Below are 21033 nucleotides of genomic sequence, written 5' to 3' on the forward strand. Positions count from 1 at the left end.
TCAGCAATAAATTACTTTTATTTCCATTTCACCCCCTTCTTATATTCTGTTTGATTTACAATTTATTAAACACTGCAAATACAACATATGTAAAGGAGAACGTATACATATAAACAATAGTGATTTCTATTCCCACCAATTAAACTGTCGCATTATACTATCGATACAAATTCGCTAATGTCTTTTACAATTAAAATAACAAATTTAAAAAAATCATTCAATCTTTAAATCTTTCTCTAGATCTTTTCAATGAATTCAATGAATGATATATGCACTAGATACTTAATAAATATCATCATCAAAGATGGTACTTTTTAATCAATATCATTAAAGATATTCGTTGATATGTAAAAACTAGCAAAAAATATACACGATGTAAATATACTATACAATAGAAAAAAAATCGATAATATTAGACAGGAATTCTAGAAGTTATTACTTCCAAAATGAGCATTAAAGATCATTAATAACTTATTACATAAAAATAAAACTTTAACAAAAAATTAATAGTGCCCGAATCTGCAATAGTGTGATGCTATTGGTAGTAAAGAATTCTTTTTCGCAGAAAACTTATCTTTCAGGTACTATTATACTAAAATATCTTCGGCCTTCCTTCCAGTCAATTTCATTAAATCGGAATGGATCCTAAACTGTAATCTGGATTCCAACAGATATCCAGCGAATGTTTTTCTGCAACGAATAAGAGTTAACAACTGAATAACAAATGTTATGTGAACGTCTAAAATGAATCATATAGAAATTACTTGACGTCTTCTAAATATCCAATAGCGAGTTGAATATTTCCTTGATCTTGTGCTAGCAAAGCTAATTCTACTGTTGCATAAGGAAGTAAATAGGTATCCTCTTTGATCGATTTGTCCAACTCGAGAACGCGTTTTAAACAATTTTCAGCTAACAAAGGATGTTTCATTTGTCGTAAGCAAGCACCCTTTAGAAGCAATAAAAGTGCTTCATTATCCGTGTGATATTCTGTTTTCCTGTAAAATATTTGGAATTTTTGTATATTACCAGATAAATATTCTGAATTAGATTAGGAATGAAATCGACCGGAAGACTTACGAAGCTTTCGCAAGTTCCTTTTCAGCTTCTTCGATTACTTTAAACATGTTTAGCGTCAAATCTTGTCGTTTGCCTACTATGCGAAACAAATTCCACACATACATAAGTTCAAATATAGGAAGGACCAGGTTTTTTTTTTGAGCAAAGTACCGTTCAGTTTTTTTTACTATAAATTTTTCCATTGGTAATGACTTCCCTGCAATACGTTGTTTAAAGGTAGACGCTTGCATCATTAGAGTATCTATCATTTGCTTCTCTTCGCTTTGTACCGGTGGTTTCCGCATCATAAGTATCGCAGCTCTTTGATACAAATAAATTGTACGTGACCAATGTGATTCTTTGGCTAAAGCATCTGCAAACGTTGCAGCTTCATCCCATTGCTGCAGCGAACAATGTGCCCACATTAATTCCCAGAAACAAATATGATGAAAGTGAGGCCATAGATCTTGACTTTTCCAAGATTTTGTATACCATTCTAAAGATTTCTCAAAATTTCCTCTCGTTAGTTCTAGTCTGCCTTTAAAAAACAAAAACCATATACCGTTTGGATAAAGACTCAGTTCTTCTTCCAAAACTTTTTCACACCAGTATAGATCACCGTCTGTATGACTCAGAACAAATGATATTATTAAATTGTAAGACAAAAGAAACATCGCACACAACACGTGCCTTAATCCTCTTCTTTCTCCGTATCCCGCTTCTAATTCCGACAAACCATATTCCTATTGATGAAAATAATATGTTGTCGTCATAAGATGGAAAGATTTATACAAAGATTTTTTATAGTAAAAGATATTTTAGTACCTTATCACCCGAAAATCCAATGAATTCTAACAGTTTGATAATTTTCGCTGGCAACAGGGAAATCATCTAAAAAATTCTCAAAAATAGTTATTGCAATTTATTTTGTATAGTAAATATTGTTAATACCACATACCAAATTAAATGCACCAATACCAGTGCGGACACCGCTCTCAAAATGTATCTTATGAGCATTATTTTCCCATTTACGATTATTTAAAATTGATAAACATTCTCTGAAAAAAAAATAATGTACATAAGTAATATACTATTTTTTAATCGACATAACATCTACATAGATAATTCACACTATGATTCGTTTACTTATACGACAGAAAGCAGGTACGAATTTTCAATCCAGCTTTAACAAAGCTGACCAAAGTCTCGTCCTCCACAAACGTGAGCATCGATTTTAAAAAAAGTGACTCGGCATAACAGAGTTCCGCATGCACTTCCTCTGCAATAGTAATTCGATATCATTCCTTGCATGCTTAATGATTTAGTAATATCAGTGCCACAACATGTTATAATATGTGGGTAATTTAATTATTAAAAATGGAAAACTTGTTTGTTAGTAAATAAATTCGTACATCAAAATACTTTGCATTAGATAATGAACTATGACTATTGAATTATCCAGATTGATATATATATATAACAAATATAACAAAATGTCCTGACAATATTCCATAATTTTGCTACAAAGAGGAGATTTAAATATTTAAATTAGTACAAGTTACTGGTAGTGAAACGTTATCTGTTAATTTGAAAACCGACTTACATATAAAGTATTACATGCTTTCTAGGAGATTTTGTGTTGACAATGCATTATAGACAAAATAATATGACTAGCTTGATAAGACATGATGGTACAGATCAATCTGGTATAAGTGTATACATTACCAATTGTATAAGCATCGTAGTTAGTCTTCTTCACCATTTTGCCAATATTTTGTGTTAGTGTAACATGTTTACGTTGTTTCAAGCACACAGTCATGCATTGTTTTACAGCTCCAACCGCCTTTTCAATGCATTTCTAAGCAATACACATTACAATGTATTATTGAAAGACATATTTTCCGAATATCACAATTTACTGTGGTTTAATACTTGTTCAGATGTAAGAATAGCCTCGAGGAATGCAAATATACTTGTTCCTAAAGAATGATACATGCTACTGCCTGCCCAGGGCTCCATAATCTTTCTTGCTTCTTCAAAATCATTATTAAAAAAATAGTGTATCGCTTTTTTTGCCTCCATTATTGCTGTATCCAAATCCATAGAACTAGGCCTTGAAACAAAATATAATTAATTTAAAACATATAATGTACATATATACAGGTATATCAATAAAATACTCACTGTGGTAAAGATTCTTGAGCATCTTGAAACTAAAATCATGAGAATGAAAATTTAAATAAGATACTGCTATCACTACTAATGAAACAACCTTACTTATGCATACATACCTCATCTTCTTCGATGTCTGACATTTTGAATTAATGTTTGAATATATTTGATAATATTTGAATTAATATGCTAAAGAGATAAAATATTGTATATTACTATTTAATTTATTGACACTTAATTTATATGTGAGATTTGTATAAAAATAAAATAGTCTCACATTCAATAAATATACAGCATAGAGATCTTATATTTTGTAAGATGATCCTTTTATGCACCAAATATGTTAATTATTAGAGATGAAAGATATATTCCTTAAGACAGATTTCTCAATTGTGCTTTTATCTTTAATTTTAGGTCGTTATTTCTCTTGTTCCATCATAAAAATTACATTTTGTAATTTGTAAATATAACTATTAAAAATAAACTACAACAAAAAAAATAAAAGCAATTTCTTACTATAACATATCCTTACTTTTATAATTTATCTATGTATTTTGATATATAAAATTGATTATGATAATCATACAAATATCAAACAGGTTTATAGATTAACATATATTGATAGAAAAGATACATTGATGATAAGATAAAATATATTTTTCAGAGCAACATTATCATTTCTTTAAAGATTGTATTAATAAAAACAACTTAATTTTTAAAGAACAGTGTCAAATGTTTACCGTGAATGATATAGATATATACTTTTATCATGGAATGTTCTTGTTATTATATTCCTAGTTTTGCAGAAAAGATACTTTCTTCAGATATATCCAGGTGGAAGATGATAGTAGAGTGATAATGCTAGAAATGAAAATTATAGATAGTAAATATACATATAGACAATATATACATGTACGTATAGAAACAAAAACCAATTTACTGATCTTTTTTGATATGTGCGAACTATATGTAAATTTATATATGTATTTAATTTGAATGTAAAATATTTTAAAGTGAAGAAGATATTATCATATTAAATAAACATAATACATATTGTAGTCATAACTGTTATTAAAAGTGTAAAAACCTCAATCGCAACCTTATTACTAGAATTCTTTCTGTTCTATAAAATAAACTGGCAACTACGATACATGAACCCGGAAGCGATCTAAAGTAGAATGTTACAAAGAAAGTAGTATAACTGAATTACCGCGATGGTACCGATAGACCTAGATCGCTCATATAAATTCACGATGAAATCATGGCAATCGATAGATTGAATACATTACAATTAATCAATGCCTATAAATTAACAAAATCTGATCTTTTTATAATCTATAACTTCTAACAATAATATAAATTACTATATGTAAACATTTCAACGTAGCTTACCATGAATCCATAAAATGTCAAAACGTAGCTGATCCGATTCACAAGGAAAATAAGGAAACTAATACTTATTTAATAACATTTCTAAGTTAATATAATCAGATTCTAATATGTGTATATGTTACAATGTAAAAGATTATAAGTAGACGTTTTTACATTTTTGTTCAAGATTTGCAAGAATTCTTGTAACACGCAGCTACAAACATAACGGTTTAAAACATACGCGACTGACTGACAGAACACTGATTATGTTGGTATCGGTCAGATCACATACGATGCAATTGTACACGTGACACTAACTCTACACAGTATAATGGTGCTCGATATATATATATATATATATATATATATATATATATATATATATATATATATATATATATATATATATATATATATATATATATATATATATATATATATATATATATATATATATATATATATATATATATATATATGTAACATCGAAATCACAGTTTTTAAAAGAAAGATTTGTTAAGAACTTCTTTCGAGATCATCAACATATGATCAGCACGATGACAATTTTGTTTAATGCTTGTTCTTCATAAAAAATAATCAATTGTATTTTTATAAAGGTGACAAATTTAATTATTAAAAATTTCAAGAGTCACTGATAGTCACGTGTAATCTTTCTAGATTTCGAATCTATGAAATTTTATACCTTAATTATACATGTATATTAATATTTATGTAATCTATCACATATCTAATCCTTCTCAAGACTAAGAAATAACAATATAAAGTATTAGAATGGTATACACAATTTAAAGAAATATTTTCAATTAAAACATTTCTTCTAATTCGTAGGTTCATAAAATAGAAAATAATAAATATTACATCAACACTTTTATGTGACACATTTATTTTATAAGGACATATACAAATGATTCTATATAGATTTTACTTTCAAATGAGATTTTAAAGTTTTATGTTTTATTAAACCAAATGTTTAAAGTTTGTTATATAAAGAAAGTTGATATATGTATTGATGTACACTAAACTTTTCTAAATATTGAGAATCGCTGATTTCCTAGCAGACTGCTTTCTCTACCGCGAAATTTCATTTAGTCGAGAAACTGTTACTGTTTTATATTTATTTATTGTTTGCTATTATTAAAAACCATTTTTCATAACACTATTGTGCTTTATAACATTAATGTTTTTATTTATAAGTTTCGTGTTAGTTTAATTGATATCAAGAGAAGGATATTTTTTTAGAAAAGAGGTTTTAAAATTACTAGTATAGTTTTAACAAGAAAAGAATATTGTACTTACGTATATGGTATGTAAAAAGGTGATGTAGTGGAACGAATAGTATTGTACATATGCTGATATACCTATGCAAAATTTAATTTAGCCATTTCTTTGATGGCAGCACCAGCAAAGACGTGTCATACGTCAAAAGCAGTGAGTGTACATGCATCAAACAAAATTTTGTATCATATCTTATTTCTTGTACATTTGGTAAATTTTTAAAAAGTCATCTAATGTTATATAGTTTATAGTGCACTTGTTTTAACATCTTGATTGAAATGTTGAGTGCACTAAAACAAGAAATCAAAACTAATTCGCCTTATACGCACAGTGTCCCATACTTTAAACCTTACTTAATGTTAAATGCCTTTTTAGTTTGTTCATTCTTGACGTAACTACGCTGTTGCATAAATATTTTTAGATATAATGGTATTATCTCCATTCTTCCTAGTCACTCGCTGTGATCAAAATATTTGTACAGTGTAACCTAACCTGTTCATAATTAAAAATAATGTGAAGATTTGATGTTACAATATTTTTGTTTTTCTATATCTTTTAGAGATAGTTTGTTATTATAACTTATAATTTTTAATATAATTTTTATATATATATCAAATAAATGTTTTTTTTTATCCTATACAAAATAGCTGTATATTATTCTTAACTATTGATATATTTATCATAAGATGAACAATAAGTTGGATAAACTTATGTATTAAAATTTATATAATATAAAGTAACATGAATTAGAAAAAAATAACAATTACATAAGTTCACTAATGTCTGTTATTTTTGGCGCTTGTATATGAAATGATATGACCTTTGTAATTTTGTATATTTAGCATAACAATGACAATAACCCAAAGACTGTAATAAGACTGTGTAAGACAGTGTAACAATAATAATAACAAACACTATCATCAAAATTTGTTTCAGTAAACTTTTCTAAGGGTATGAGGACTTTGTACCATTTTTTTAATTATTTGGGAAAGGTGACAGGTGCTAGTTAACATAATTTCTAATAATTATGGAAAATCAGAGTCACCAAGGCGAAGCCTACCAAACGTATCAATCTTTTTGGAAAAAAAATACTCGTGCTGTTCCAGGCAGGTATGTATAATAATATTATGCTTCTAATAATGGTCAAAATAAAGTTACAATTAATCTTTAGTATTGATTATTGAGAATAATATAGTTTTTTATATTTTACATGCATAATAAAAGACCAAGTCCCAAACAAGATGGTAAGCTTGGTAAAATAGGTAGTACTGCACTGATGTCTGGCAGTTCAGTTAATATAATATCTACAAGTGGTGGAGTTATATCAGGAAGTAGTGGAGGCTCTACATCATTTCAAGATTTTCAAGAGAGTGTAGATGATGCTTGGGATTCGGGAGATGATGAGTTTTGCACAGTCTCAGATGTAAAAATATCAAAACGAGTTAGCCAGTCTGCTGCTATCAGTGTCATTAATAGTCATAGGTCAGGAAAAGCATGCATAGATTCAGGGACAAATGTAAAATCTACGCATCGCGTTCAAGAAATTATTCCGGAGGAAAAACGGGCGGAAGCTCTCCAAAGATTAGCCGTGCAACCGTTGCATTTGCGAAATGCTAATTTGTCTATGCATTCTCAAGTGAATAACAGTCAACATTCCACAGAAGATGTGGGTGTAAAGTACGGCGCTTCCCCGCAACATAAACCAACTCAATTTCCAGGCAGACCGCAACCGCTAAGGCAAACAACCGCACCTACTAAATTTTTTGTACCTTCTAAAGAACAAGGTGCTTATGGAACAATTTTTTACATCCATTTATCTTTAATGTATCCTTAGTTTTGATTTGTTAATAATTGTAGATGGGGAAAGTAAAGTAGATAAATTTCAGTCCCTTCTGGAAGCTTCTGTATTAAACTTAGACGAACTGAGGCAGTTGTCGTGGTCGGGTATACCTGCAAGACTGCGTTCTGTTACATGGAGGTTATTGTCTGTAAGTAATAAAGGTAAACTGTGTCATATGTTTTATGCATAATGATAAAATTTCGTAAAAAATTTTTAATTTTGTTTTTTGTCATCCAGGAGTATTTACCAGCTAATTTGGAACGAAGGCAACACGTATTAGAACGAAAACGATTGGATTATTGGAATTTAGTGAAACAGTATTACGATACTGAAAGAGATGAAGGATTCCAAGATACATATCGTCAAATACACATTGACATTCCAAGAATGTCACCGCTTATTTCGTTGTTTCAACAAACAACAGTGCAATTCATCTTTGAAAGAATACTCTATATTTGGGCGATTCGACATCCCGCCTCTGGTTACGTTCAAGTATGTTTACGTCCGTTGTTCTACCTTTAATTGTCATCTTCAAATTGTTTTTATTTTCATTTCTTTTTCTTGCAATTTTCTTTGTTTTTAGGGAATGAATGATCTAGTGACACCTTTCTTTCTCGTGTTCTTACAAGAAGCAGTGCCTGTGTCAGCGTGGCAAGATTTAGAAAATTATGATGTTGCATCATTACAAAAAGAACAACGAGATATTATAGAAGCAGATAGCTTTTGGTGTTTGTCCAAGTTTCTCGATGGTATTCAAGATAATTATATCTTTGCTCAATTAGGCATTCAGCACAAAGTAAATCAGTTGAAAGAATTGATACAAAGAATTGATGGTTTGTAAATCAGTCGTTTGGAACATTCTGTTTTTCTTTCTTTCCATTGTACCTTGTTTTTGGATAATTACAGATGTAATTCATTCCTTTAGTACCTTTGCATCAGCATCTACACCAACATGGCGTGGATTATTTACAGTTTTCTTTCCGATGGATGAATAATCTATTAACAAGAGAAATCCCTCTACATTGTACCATTCGTCTATGGGACACTTATTTAGCAGAATCTGATCGATTTGCTTCGTTTCAACTTTATGTATGCGCCGCGTTTCTTCTTCGTTGGAGACGTAATCTTTTATTGCAGCCTGATTTTCAAGTAAGTTCAGACCATAGCATTAATGCAAACTATAATTCGATGTAAAGCTTTCTTTCAGTTATTAAGTAAAGAAAGATGGAGATAGTTTATTATTACTGTTTAGGGGCTAATGTTAATGCTACAAAACCTGCCTACTCAAAATTGGACAGATTCAGAAATAGGAATATTAGTAGCAGAAGCATACAAATTAAAATTCACATTCGCAGATGCTCCCAATCACTTGCAAGCTCACGATACCAGGTGACCACTTTCTAATGTGTTTAGATAACGATATGAGAATTGCGGCCACGAACATTGACACAAATGATTTTGTGCTAAATTGATACGCCTGTTTTTATAGTCATCACCTATATTATATAATATATCGATGACTCTCAGGACCAGTTTCAATTGTTTTCTAACTGATTCAAGTTATTAATTTTAAGTCGCTTTTGTAGTTCAAAAAGGAAGCTCTGTTTTCGTTATGTTTTTCAAAGACTCAAAGTCTTTACAAATTTTATTACTATATTATATGATATATTTTATTATTATCATTATTATTATTATTATTATTATTCTATCATTATTACTAATAATATTGTAGCAATTATTTGTAGAGTTACTGGACGATAATCTATGAACAATAAGTTTGCTCGCCATTTCTCAATTTGTGAAAAATATATTTAGATGCATCCTGAAATATGAAGATGTAATGCGGATCAACCGCCACTCATGGTTCGTGTTACATTTGTATAATATATTTAAAATTATTACATACATTGGTAACAAATAAGCAAAAGATTTTATAAACCAGTTGCAATTATATGACTGCTATTTTACGTAGCGATTACAAGTTTTCTTCTATTCGTATAAATTTTCAGTTTGTGACCGATTTCATTTAAACAAGTTAGTATATGTAATTTACAATATACAAAACACGTAAAAAAAGTAGCACATGTATTATGATAGTATTTATTTCCATTTCTGTCAGTTTTTCTTACTTCAGAATACCCTTAAAAAGAGAACAGGCTATTGTTCGGAATTTAGAATCTCGTGTCAAGAGATTTCGATGCAAATCTTTGCCATGTTTATGCATTGCCATAATACAAATATTACAGAGAGAGCTTCTATCTTTAAATAATCTGTACGTTATTCTTAGTTATCTATGAACATCTTACAAAACAATTAGAATGTATGATATTTTGTCCTTGGTCAGTGATTCAATTGACTTTTGAACGAATGACATTGCGTTTATATACACACAAGAGTTTAATAGAACGTAAAAGTATCGAAAAATACTTGCCTGATAATTTGCATGTCGAGAAAGACTAATTGAAAATTGTATAAAAAGGAAAAAGATATAAAAAATGCGTATTTCATAAGATGAATTGTACTCTTAACATATGGCACGTATTATTATTATTTACTCGATGTTGTTATGTTCTTTGTTGATTAAATTTAAAATAGCGTAATGTTTTTTGATTCTTCGATTCCAATTTTTTGATCGAAAACTTGTACACATAAAGCGTGTTGCGTCGTCGATTAATAAACGAGACTGTCTCTTTCTTACTTATGTATCTATATAAATATAATATTCCTTTCAAAGTATCTCGAAGTAAAAATCGGACTGAATATTACTTTATAAATACATGAAATTATTTACTAAACGTATGGTATCATTATGATATTCTTAAGTTCAGAATACGTCTTGAATACTCATTGTCGAAAAATGTATGGCATATACATTGGTAAAAGTTTTTCGTTCGAGCGAAATTAACAATACCTACAAAATAAGTAAGAAAAAGGAGGGACGCGTGTGCCCATTTAGTGCTTCTTCAGCTGTCATCGATATCGATTTGATCATAATCGATGTTCAGTGACTGTATAGATGCCAAAGAATCGTTCAGATTAAACGTTTCCTGTAAAAAAAAAAGAAAGCTCATTATATTCTTATGTTAATATAAAAACAGAAATACAGATGAAAATGACAAGAAGAAACTTACGTAATCAACAGAAACCAGAGTTGGATAGATGCAAGGTATACATTCCATACGTGTGACGCCATTATTATCAGCGGTGCATTCGCAGTTTTGGCAAGGATTAGGTTGCGCCGTTAAAGCTACCCTCTTGGAGAAAACACTGGCGAATTTTTTGATCGAAGTCAGCTTATCGAAACGTAATTTGTTACCGCTAAATATTGTTCCATTAATTTCCAGAGACAAAGGCGTGCAATAACCTAACGCACTTTTTGAAAGTTTCACTTGTCTTCGTAGGTCGATATCACCGATCAACGTTCTGGAATCTTTTTTCGTATACGATTTCGTCGCGTCCAGACCATAGAAGATCTTATTCAGTCTCTCTTTTTCGAATTCGAAATCACCATCCATCAATATGTGAAGCGTAATATCGTGTTCCAATAATACTTCATGTACCACTGCGTAGTCAAGCTAAGAGAGGAAATTTGTTTGAGAAAATTAAGGAAACCGATTGATCGAACGATTCGAATCGAATTGTAGTTCTGAAAAGCACAGGTGCCATTCAGAAGAATATCGTCGAATCACTTACCGTCTGATTTTCCGGCTCGCAATGCGAGCATGGCATTAGGATGAAAGTTTTTGATACGCCGGTTCTGAACACGAGTTTCGAGGCAAACGCGATTGCTGCGAAAATATCGCCGCTTCCATCGCCGATCGGCACGTGATCGAAGTAATCGACAAATCGCGCCACGTTTTTAGTAAAGATTTGTCCATCGAAGACGACGCTTCTCGGATGATCAAACACTCCGTCCGCTCCAAAGGTAACCAGAGACCATCGATTATCCGTCAGACCTTGATCGTTGAGCTCCTTGTTCAATTGAGTGACTAACTGTTCGATGCTACGATTTTCTTTCACACCGTGGTTACATTCTTTCCCCTCGACGATGAACACTACATCGGTCGAGCCTGGTACTCGATCACCTTCTAATTTAATGAACTGGCCTTCCGCAACTTGACTACCGTCTATCATACTGCAACTACTACATACGTCCGGTATTCTGAGATACGTGTCATGGAACATACAAATCTGCATGTAGGATAACGCCACGGTGCAGGCTTCCGATCTGCTCTCGCTCGCAGTACATATTTTTGAGTATTCTTCCGGCTCTATTACGTGGAAGCAGCTAAGGAATTCCGAACTTTTGTTCACGAACAAATCATTACAGAATTCTATGACCACCGAATCCGCTTTTGATTTTGTTCTTGGATCGGAATTATTTGTCGGGCACTTATCTTCGGTTTCTTGTTCGATCGACCAACTTTCGGCAAATACCCTCACGTTTTTCGTTACGATACCATTCGATGCGATGGTATCGTCCATTGGCTCGTAGTTCATCGTTCCGAGAATACCGGCGGTTTTGCCGTGATACCAACCGGATAATTCTAATGTACACAGATTGAATTTCAAATTGCATTCGAGTCGGAACTGATTTTGCTTGCGCTCCACGGTAACCACGCTTTCTGCCTGATAGACATACGTCGTTCCATTCTCGAGTTCGATCGGAAGCGCGAGATTATTTGCTGTACTCGACGATTGTCCGGAGATGAGTTTGATACTCTGCGCAAAGGTAAATGTATCATTAATCGAATGCTATTTCACAAGGGAAAAAAATTTGAGCATATCGCTAATTATTGTTATTGCTCTTATTATTATTATTGTTATGGTTACTAACATCGTTGAAGAAGTTGAGTTCGAGAGTATCCTTTCCAAGTAACACGATAATCTTGTGCGTAACTCGATTGGATTGTTGCTGATACTCAAGAAGAATGGCAAAGGTGTCATGCACGAAATCGCGTGCTAACAGGTACGTACAAGAACCGATGAACTCTATGTGTCTTCCATCGAAGGTAATAAAGTCTTGCAAACCAACGATCATTGCTTGTGCTGAAATTAGATCGATTGAAATTAGATCGCCGCGAAATTAACAGAATGAAAGAGACACAAAAGACTCGATCATGTGATTACCTCTGAACGGTGGAAGCCAATTAGACGGATCCATGTACGGTCTGTACCGATATAAACTCCAGAAAGTCACGTCTGAGGACGCGAAGTAGGAACTTGCGTCAGAAATGGCTCTGATTTCAGGTATCTCGTGAAATTCTGGCGTTTGATTGAACGAGTGCCAAGACATGGGAAGCTTTTGCTCCAAACACATCAAGCCCTGTCTAGGATCGAAGATGAATTTCGTTTTGGCTACCCGGTATCTACTTTCAGCCTGGAGAGCTGTCTGACTTATATCGATTAATTTCAAGTGAATTAATCGTATGGCACTTTCTATTTTCGCTTGTATCTCGAAGTAATCGTAAGCATAGCACACCTTATCGTACACTTGTTGCATCTTCTCTAAAGCGTAACGTATAGACGGCAATTTTTGTAATTCCTTTAGCTCGTTCACGATCTCGTCGATCACGTCCTTCAATTCTTTTCCAAATGGTACGAAGGTGAAGTATCTATCTTTCAAGAATTGTATTATCAAACTCGAGTATTTCTGAATGTTGGTGATGATATCGTTGCCCTTGATGTCTCGGTAAAACTTGTCGATATCTTGAGTGAAATTGGAGAAATGATCGAAATAAGGAGAAGAAATGAGGTCGTTTCTTCGATCGTAGAGGAAGTCAAGGAATTCTTTGCTCGTCTTCCAGACCACAGTTTCCAAATAGTGAATGAAACGAATGAACATCGGCTCTATAAGCAGTAAAAATCGATTCCATTGCTGTGAGATCGACTGAGAAATCTGTCCCCAAAGATTTCCTATGTACTTGATGAACGACACGTGAAGATCTTTCATGAACTTGTCGTATTTTTCGAGCAGCTGATCGATTGTGCTTGCCACTTGAGAAATCATGTCACCCCTTAGAATCGCTGCAGTGATCTCGGGGATTTTGTTTAACGCGCTCTTTATCGTTTCAATGATCCAGAGTAACGAGTTCCTGATCGCTTCCCCAGATTCGCCCATTATTTCCCATATTTCGTTCAGGATATTTGGCAGCGATTCTATGTGACTTCGTAACGACAGCTCATCTATTATATATCCTCCGTAAAGAACGATATCTTTAATGTAAAAATCGTTTGCGTTGTAAGAATCATTTAAATAGTTCTTCAACTCCTCTAGGTCTGTCTGAACTTCCTTCAGATTGCTATAACATAAACAAGCGATGGCATGACTATGACTATTGTGGCTATCGTTTGAATCGTCAAATACTAGAAAGATTCTTCTGAGCGATAATGTACATAAAATAGATTTTGCCATTTTAGTGGTAATTTATACAAATATAAATTTACATAGATATCCGCAGTCTATTGATACTAAACAGTAAAACGATGAAAGTTACTCACTTCCAGTCATCGATAAATTCTCGAAGATCCAATTGAGCGTCATCCCAAACATCCGAAATTACGTTCACGGTTTCGATTTTAATATATTGTTTCCAATAATATATATCGTTGTTTATACCATCGTATGCATCCATTGCCGTATTTTTCAAAAGAGCCTAAAATTAAGAGCACGTATATTTATTTTCTTTCTTCGTCTTCTTCGAAAACTTGTCTATTTTCAAGTGAAATTTGAATGAGAAAGGATAGTGTGAGAAATGGTCGCGTACAATAATATCGGCCTTGAGCTCGGGTCTCCAGCGCAGGGTGGAAGTAATCAGTCGGGAATGATTGAGCTTTAAGTAGAAAGAGACGTCTGACACGGTAAAATCTTCATCGTAAGTTCTCCAAATATCGAATACAGCATTCCGTGCGTCAGGAATTCTACCATACATTCGTAAACTCTCCACGGCATCTGTTAAAGAATTTTCATTAAATTCATTAAAATAAGTTCACATTAGAAAGAAGCAAGATTTAAATCCAAATAATTATTGAAACGATGTTTCTCTTTTTAGCTCGTGCGCTAACCTGGAGTGTAGTTGACCATCATCCACGTCAATTTTTCAGTTGGATCGAGAAAGAAGTAACCAGTAGCATTTAGATTCGGTGTATTTATTATACTACCGTTCAAAACGTATTTGCGGTCAAACGGATAATACCGAGCGTTTAAAAACTTGATCGCATCGTTATACTCTCGCTGGTAAAATATCTCGTTGCGAATGAGATCCAATCGTGCATTTAGTTTTCCAGTATCTCGAGTTATGAATCCACGTTTGTAATGTCCGTTGTTCGCCATTCCGAACAGCCTGCTATTCTGTTCGTATACGAATCCTTCGGCGCCTAGATCGAATTTCGTACTTGGATGCTTACCCACTATTTGGTAAGAATATTTTTTAGAAATCGGTGGCTCACTTTCATTTCTAAACGACGCTGAAAACTCTAACCACTTGTTCGGATCGATAGAGTAATTAGCGACGAGAAGAATATTCATGGAGTCTCTGGAATTGCTATGTTTTACTTCGCCTATCAGAGCGGCTTGTCTCAGGAAACTCGGATGGATCAAAGCGAAGGTTGCTCGGTGATGCATGCCAGCTTTATCCTCCGAAGAAAGTTTCGTCCAGTTAAACAATGCTCCTATGGTTCTAGGTTTCGTCGTTTTTTGATCCCAAGCGAGTTTCACCGCAGACCTCAACTCTTCGCTGCTGATCCAGTAAGAGCCGTCGAGGCTGAAATTTCTACGAGGATAAGAGACGTTCAGGACTAAGAATTGATTATCCACCTCCTCGGTAGTTTTGTTCAAAATGTTGATACTGTAAGAAGCCCAAACGTCGTCGCCCAAACTGAGCCAGCTGGTTTGCTCGAATTCGCCTGGTAAAACTTGATAATCGGTCTTCAATTGCACAGTCTTGTTCAAATGTATCGCCTTCAAATGGATATCCTGGCCTGTGTGCGACGTTTTAATCCTAGATTCGCCGACTACGTTGAACGCCGTTTTGTTATCCAATCGGTACAGATTAACTTGTTTAAATTCGACAGTCGGATAGTTGGTCCCTTCGTTTCCTGCGCTGTACTCAAATTGGTTTATGTAAAGAATACCTATCGGCTTGTATGCGTTCTCAATCGTAATTTGAGTGTGATCTTTCTCGAAGCCAGCTCTCGACTCGCTCTTCGAATTATATTGACCGTGAAGAACTTCCTGACCGTTGTACGTCAGTTTGGAATAACCGCTGGTCATTTGTGGTCGTTTCTTGTAACCGTAAGTCAAGTGGCCGATGTGACGTGTATTCAGAGGAACTTCAGCGTGCAGAATTCCTTCCAGATCCGAATTCAATTTCTCGCTCCGGTAATTGTAATCCGAATCCACGATCGCAGTGTTTTGTGGCCAGTATAATTTCACGTATCTCTTGTTTCGTTGCCTGCAACAGTTACCATTCGTTGTATTAACCCAGACGTATCTTCGACGTAACTTAATTGAAAAGAAATGCGACCCACTATATGTAAAGACAAAGATATAGATCTGTGAACGCATAAATGACGCGATTTACTTACAAAGTAGTGAGAACTGTGAACTGACATCCTAACGACGAGATATTCGCCATAGGTAAGATGGTGTTGATGGTTCCGTTCACGTTCTCCAGACTTTCGTACGATACATTTGCCGAAGCTAATCGCGTGTTAGCTGGATAATAAATTTCAGCGCCTATGGAGCCTTGCGTAGCGCCGTAATCAAGCAAGAAAACTAACGTTTCTTGTTGCTGAAACTTTGGACTGTATAGCGAGTATTTCAGTTTGAACTCTTCGTTGATGCTTATGTTCAGGAGATTATTCACGGATTGAACTGGTAGCATTCCCCAGGAACCGCGAAGATGTCCGTTGATGTCTTTCTCGTCTATGTGTATCTGTGGTAAAACCGAAATGAATTTTTCATTTTACAGACTGTTTTGCTTGTCTTGTATTCGTTAATATGTTTGTAGTGTTGCCGCTAGAAAAAATTATGTCAAGGCAAAGTTGGTCGATTCGGAACGATGAAGAGATCTGCAACGGGTGTCTAGCTTTTCGACGATAACGTGTACAGGCAATGACAGTAAAAATATTGAAATAAAATCTAAATATTTACGGATACAAGATAAAAAAATGTGGAAAGACAAACCGAGCCATCGGAAGCGTAGTTAGTTTTCGCACGCAGACAGTTGTACCCGATCACGTAAGACACATCCTTGAAGCCTCCGTTGGCGTGATAGCTAATAAGAAGACGATGATCATCGTTATCAGGAGGTGGTAGTCTAACGGTAAACACTCCATCGATGTTCTCATGGTTGCGGAATCCAACAGTAGCGTTCGCCGCAAATTTCCATTTTTCACGATCCACGTCCAAATCGAAACCTACGTCAACGTTTTTGAATGCTTGACGAGGATTCTTGAAGAATAGCCGGGTATCGACAAGCCTGTTGTCAAGATCGGTCGGTCCTTCATATCCAATCAAAACCCTTCCGAACATGTCTGCCATATAGATCAACTTCCATTGAAGAATCGCATATCGAGTGTACTCGTTCAGCCAACCACTTGCCCGAATATCACCGCTATTGTTGGACATCAGCATGCTTCCGGTAAGGGTGACGTTGCGAATATCCGGTAATGGTGTTTCCGCATGAACATACAGTGTCTTGTTACCGTTCACTTGAACGTTCATAAACGTGATAAATTGCACCTGACCTTCCACGGTCGATATTTTGTCAAAATTTGCACGCGCTCTCACATCCCAGTTCAAAGGGTTAACGAAATTCGCGTCCAACGATCCGTTTATCGGGTGACCAATTAACGCAGCGTTTAATCCATACTTCTCCTTCTTCAGTTTCAAAACTAAACTGTCGTTTTGATCGATTTCGGCTTCCTTTGGCTGGATCGTTATCTCGACAGTGTGCAAAGAGCCATTCTGCGTCAGCTCGATGGTACCGAAAACAGTAGACACCTTTGAAGTCATGTGATTTCGTAACTGGCCGTTCAATTTGTGTATAGAATCGCTTTCTTTCATCGTGTTGCCGTGAAACTGGAGATGCGGTTTCCCGTTCGAGGCAGGCGTATAGAACTCAGACTCGATCCTGTCACCGCTATAGTTGCCCAATAGTTTGTATTGTCGGTCGAGTAGTTTCGCTAAAACTTCTAGATTCGCGGTACCGTTGTTCGCGGTCGTGTTTGGATGATACGAGACGTGAACTTTGATGTTCTTTAACGATTCTATCCAAGAGTTGAAGAGAACGAAAGCTTTAATTTCATCTTTCGTCGCGTGCCAGCTCGACAGGAAGGAAAGTCCGGCAGGTTCGGCAACGTTACAACTTATCTGCGCGTACCTTTTTTCCACGGTAAATTCTCGTTTCGCGGTAATAGTAGATTTCGGTATCTTCAGCAATGGTGTATCGACCTTGATAACTATCAACGTGTCCATCAACGATTCTTTCGTTTCCAGAAATCCGTTCACATCGATGGCACTGTCCGGTGCGCGAACACTGAACTTAGGCCTGTAAAGGCTGCCAGAGACGCGCAGGCTGCTGTTAATGTTAATGAATTTCAGAGACTCTATCGGAGTTTTTATGTTCAACTCTAGCACTTGCTCTTCGCTTTCGCTTCGATAGATGTAAATAGCGAGTACTCCGGTTTCGTACCAAGTCACATTCTTTTTAACTTCCACAGTTGCTTCCATCCTGTAGATGAGTTTTTCTAGGTCCACGATAAACGCATTCGAGCAGACGATCTCATTGACGAAACCGAACGGAACGACCAAGTTCAATTTGTTCCGCATATTGAAAAGATCCTCCATCCAAAATGTATCGTGCAACAGGATTTTCTTGTCGTCGAAACTGCCCAGAACAGCGGCGACCTTGTAAGTCGGTCCTTCGTTGTCTATATCTAGTTCTCCTACGATAGGTTCGATAATTATAACACACACTTCGAATTCACCGTGCCAATGAAGGCTACTTTGCTCCTCGTAATCCTCGAACTGATCCAGCTCGTCTTTCTCGACGTTGTCCTCGTTCTCCGTCAACTCCTTGCTACCGTCGTTCTTCACTTCATCGATGTTCGTCTGGTTACCCGTGATAATAATCGGTATAGTAATCGGCGCAGGTTTCGGACCGGCTTTAGCTCTGACACCGATTTTCACGTCTGCGTATTTTTTGTCAGACATTCTTATGGAGAATTCCGTATCGATGTCGACAGACTCGTTCTTATCGCGGGCTACGATTAACTTGGCAACGATTCCGTTCTCCTCGAAACCTTCCACAGGCGTAAACAGTACATAACTGTAATGAAAATCAGTAATATTGCGATAATGCCAAATACCCTGGAAGCCAGCGAGTATACGGTTGTAGCCAACACGGAAGTCGGCCTCTCGATTGTTCAACTTAGCGACCAAAAGTAGCCTTTGAAGTATTTCCAATGGCGTCGCGAGTGACAGTAGAACGTTGAAGTTGTAAATCGGCGTGATGAACTGACAGAGTATCTCGAAACCGATAACGCTAGCTGGAGTGGTCACTTCCGCGACGATGTGTCTATTGCTTTCCGACAGACCGAATCTTCCACGAACCAAAGAAAACTTTTCTAACGGAGTGGTAACGTTGAATTCCACCATGGATTCCTTCAAACGATGAAGATCGCCGATCAGTTTGCCAGTATAGGTTTTTACATCCAAATCCAAGTTAGCCGCCCCTAAGAATTTCCAGTTTGGTAACACTTGCAGCTGACATTTCATGTCGCTCACTTTGTAGCGAGTCACCGGCGACTCGAGATGCAGATTACCAGTTAGATTGAAAACGTCATCGGACTTTTTGTCCAAGTGCCAAATACTCCAAGCATTGATCACCTTATCCGGGTGATATTTAACTAGTAAACGAGTGTTCGTGGTTTCCCAACCGATAACCTTATGAGTAACATTGACTGTGGTCGACAAAATGTCATGAATGGAGCTACTTATTCCACAGTTGGCTCTCCATTCTTTAACGTTATCGTGCTCTTCCGTACTGCCGTCCAATTCCGCCATCAATCGTTGCGAATCCTTCCAGTGAACATTACCGTTCAATTTTATCTTGTTTTGTTCCTGCTCGTACCTGTAACCCAATTCGAACGAACGAATTAATCGAGCCAAATTGACTTATACGTTCCTGTATTAGACTTATATATTACTTAAATAAAATATTTGAGAAATGATTCGTTAAAGGATACGTTATTCTATCTGGATAGACGTTGTTTTAAGATAATTCAAAGATAACCGAAAGAATTTTCGTTACTTGCCTGACGCCTAAGGCCGTTTTCCTCCAATTTTCAAATGGCATGAGCAATCGAGTGTCCAGGCTGATCGATTTTATCAACGGTTTTACGTTATATTCCGTCGCGATGAACAATTTTATCGCTTCTTCTGGATTCCAATCGATCGTAGCATCCACGATGTAATTGTAGTATCCCCGCGCGGTCACGTGGCAGGAGCAGGCTAGTAAACGACCAGGATAGGTCAGAGTGACCATTGTGCTAATATTTCGTTCAGTTAATTGTTCCTCAGCGCTCGAAAGCGCGGGCAATTGAGCCTTTTGACAATCTAACGAGAAAAACAACGCTAGTTTCAACGCAGGATCTCGATTTGCGTCCCATTTCACTTCCGCTCCGAATCTCTTTTCATTTTCCTCGTTCATGCTAATAAACGCTAAATGAACGTCTCGCCATTTGTCCAAGTGTATCTGCATTCGAATCTCTCGTTGCGTGTCAACTTCTGTCATCACCGAATACACGTTTCCTTTGTATCTTCCTTCCACGTACGATATAATGTTTGTCGGTGATGCTACCGTGTGATTTAAGATGAAAGCGTACCTATCCTGATTCAGCTGCTCTACGTGCAGAGCGATTCTAACGTCGCTGTAATTTCGATACACCTTGCAATTCACCAGGAAGTCGTTGACGAAACTTGGAGATTTCAATATCAGCTTCAAACTGTGACTAAATACGGTCGCCACGGATCTGTCCGAGTAGGTGCCACGTGCTGTTATGTTGTGCCCGCTGAACCAAGTTCCAGCAAGATCCAAGTCGTACGTTCGCTTCATTCTCTCTGTGATTCGTACGTAGACCAGCATCGAATTAAAGTTCGGAATCGTCAAGTTTACGCGACTCTCCATGATGAACGCCAAGCCGCGAGGCATTATCAAGTTCACTATTAGGTTAATCTCTTTTCCTAAACACAAAGAAATTGAGATGAGAAGACGTGGTAAGGGTTTTAT

The 21033-nt window shown here is 35.6% G+C and overlaps 3 protein-coding genes across 17 annotated transcripts in view; 1 reads left to right on the forward strand and 2 right to left on the reverse strand.

The window, feature by feature from the left end:
* LOC126868802 (tetratricopeptide repeat protein 39B-like) lies at positions 1 to 6056 on the reverse strand. 11 transcript variants are annotated; one of them, XM_050624687.1, is made up of 13 exons: positions 5920 to 6056; positions 3994 to 4092; positions 3509 to 3715; positions 3351 to 3420; positions 3244 to 3272; positions 2992 to 3172; positions 2785 to 2917; positions 2206 to 2338; positions 2018 to 2117; positions 1885 to 1950; positions 1081 to 1802; positions 765 to 998; positions 1 to 690 (listed from the first exon to the last, which is right to left on the reverse strand). In XM_050624687.1, the coding sequence occupies exons 4-13, from the start codon at positions 3372 to 3374 to the stop codon at positions 588 to 590; spliced, it is 1725 nt and encodes a 574-aa protein (XP_050480644.1). In that variant the 5' UTR covers positions 3375 to 3420; positions 3509 to 3715; positions 3994 to 4092; positions 5920 to 6056; the 3' UTR covers positions 1 to 587. The 11 variants fall into 11 exon arrangements, with proteins under 11 accessions (XP_050480644.1, XP_050480643.1, XP_050480642.1 ...); XM_050624686.1 differs by having other exon boundaries at positions 3972 to 4092; XM_050624685.1 differs by lacking the exon at positions 5920 to 6056 and adding an exon at positions 4624 to 4897.
* LOC126868805 (TBC1 domain family member 22B) lies at positions 5932 to 10435 on the forward strand. 5 transcript variants are annotated; one of them, XM_050624699.1, is made up of 8 exons: positions 5932 to 6051; positions 6835 to 7008; positions 7123 to 7682; positions 7756 to 7886; positions 7976 to 8230; positions 8322 to 8571; positions 8664 to 8887; positions 8991 to 10435. In XM_050624699.1, the coding sequence occupies exons 2-8, from the start codon at positions 6926 to 6928 to the stop codon at positions 9129 to 9131; spliced, it is 1644 nt and encodes a 547-aa protein (XP_050480656.1). In that variant the 5' UTR covers positions 5932 to 6051; positions 6835 to 6925; the 3' UTR covers positions 9132 to 10435. The 5 variants fall into 5 exon arrangements, with proteins under 5 accessions (XP_050480656.1, XP_050480654.1, XP_050480659.1 ...); XM_050624697.1 differs by having other exon boundaries at positions 6013 to 6108; XM_050624698.1 differs by lacking the exon at positions 5932 to 6051 and adding an exon at positions 6184 to 6327.
* LOC126868786 (uncharacterized) overlaps positions 9825 to 21033 on the reverse strand; it is an 18656-nt gene continuing 7447 nt past the window's right edge. Inside the window, exons 13-23 of the mRNA XM_050624633.1 lie at positions 20060 to 20987; positions 16926 to 19875; positions 16325 to 16674; positions 14804 to 16191; positions 14506 to 14690; positions 14240 to 14394; positions 12869 to 14040; positions 12576 to 12787; positions 11432 to 12460; positions 10870 to 11313; positions 9825 to 10785 (exon numbers count right to left, since the gene is read on the reverse strand). Of these exons, the coding sequence (XP_050480590.1) occupies positions 10702 to 10785; positions 10870 to 11313; positions 11432 to 12460; positions 12576 to 12787; positions 12869 to 14040; positions 14240 to 14394; positions 14506 to 14690; positions 14804 to 16191; positions 16325 to 16674; positions 16926 to 19875; positions 20060 to 20987 (8897 nt within the window). The 3' untranslated portion in view covers positions 9825 to 10701. The remainder of the gene's footprint in view (positions 10786 to 10869; positions 11314 to 11431; positions 12461 to 12575; positions 12788 to 12868; positions 14041 to 14239; positions 14395 to 14505; positions 14691 to 14803; positions 16192 to 16324; positions 16675 to 16925; positions 19876 to 20059; positions 20988 to 21033) is intronic.

This window comes from Bombus huntii, chromosome 8 (assembly GCF_024542735.1).
Source record: "Bombus huntii isolate Logan2020A chromosome 8, iyBomHunt1.1, whole genome shotgun sequence".
NCBI classification, from domain to species: domain Eukaryota; kingdom Metazoa; phylum Arthropoda; class Insecta; order Hymenoptera; family Apidae; genus Bombus; species Bombus huntii.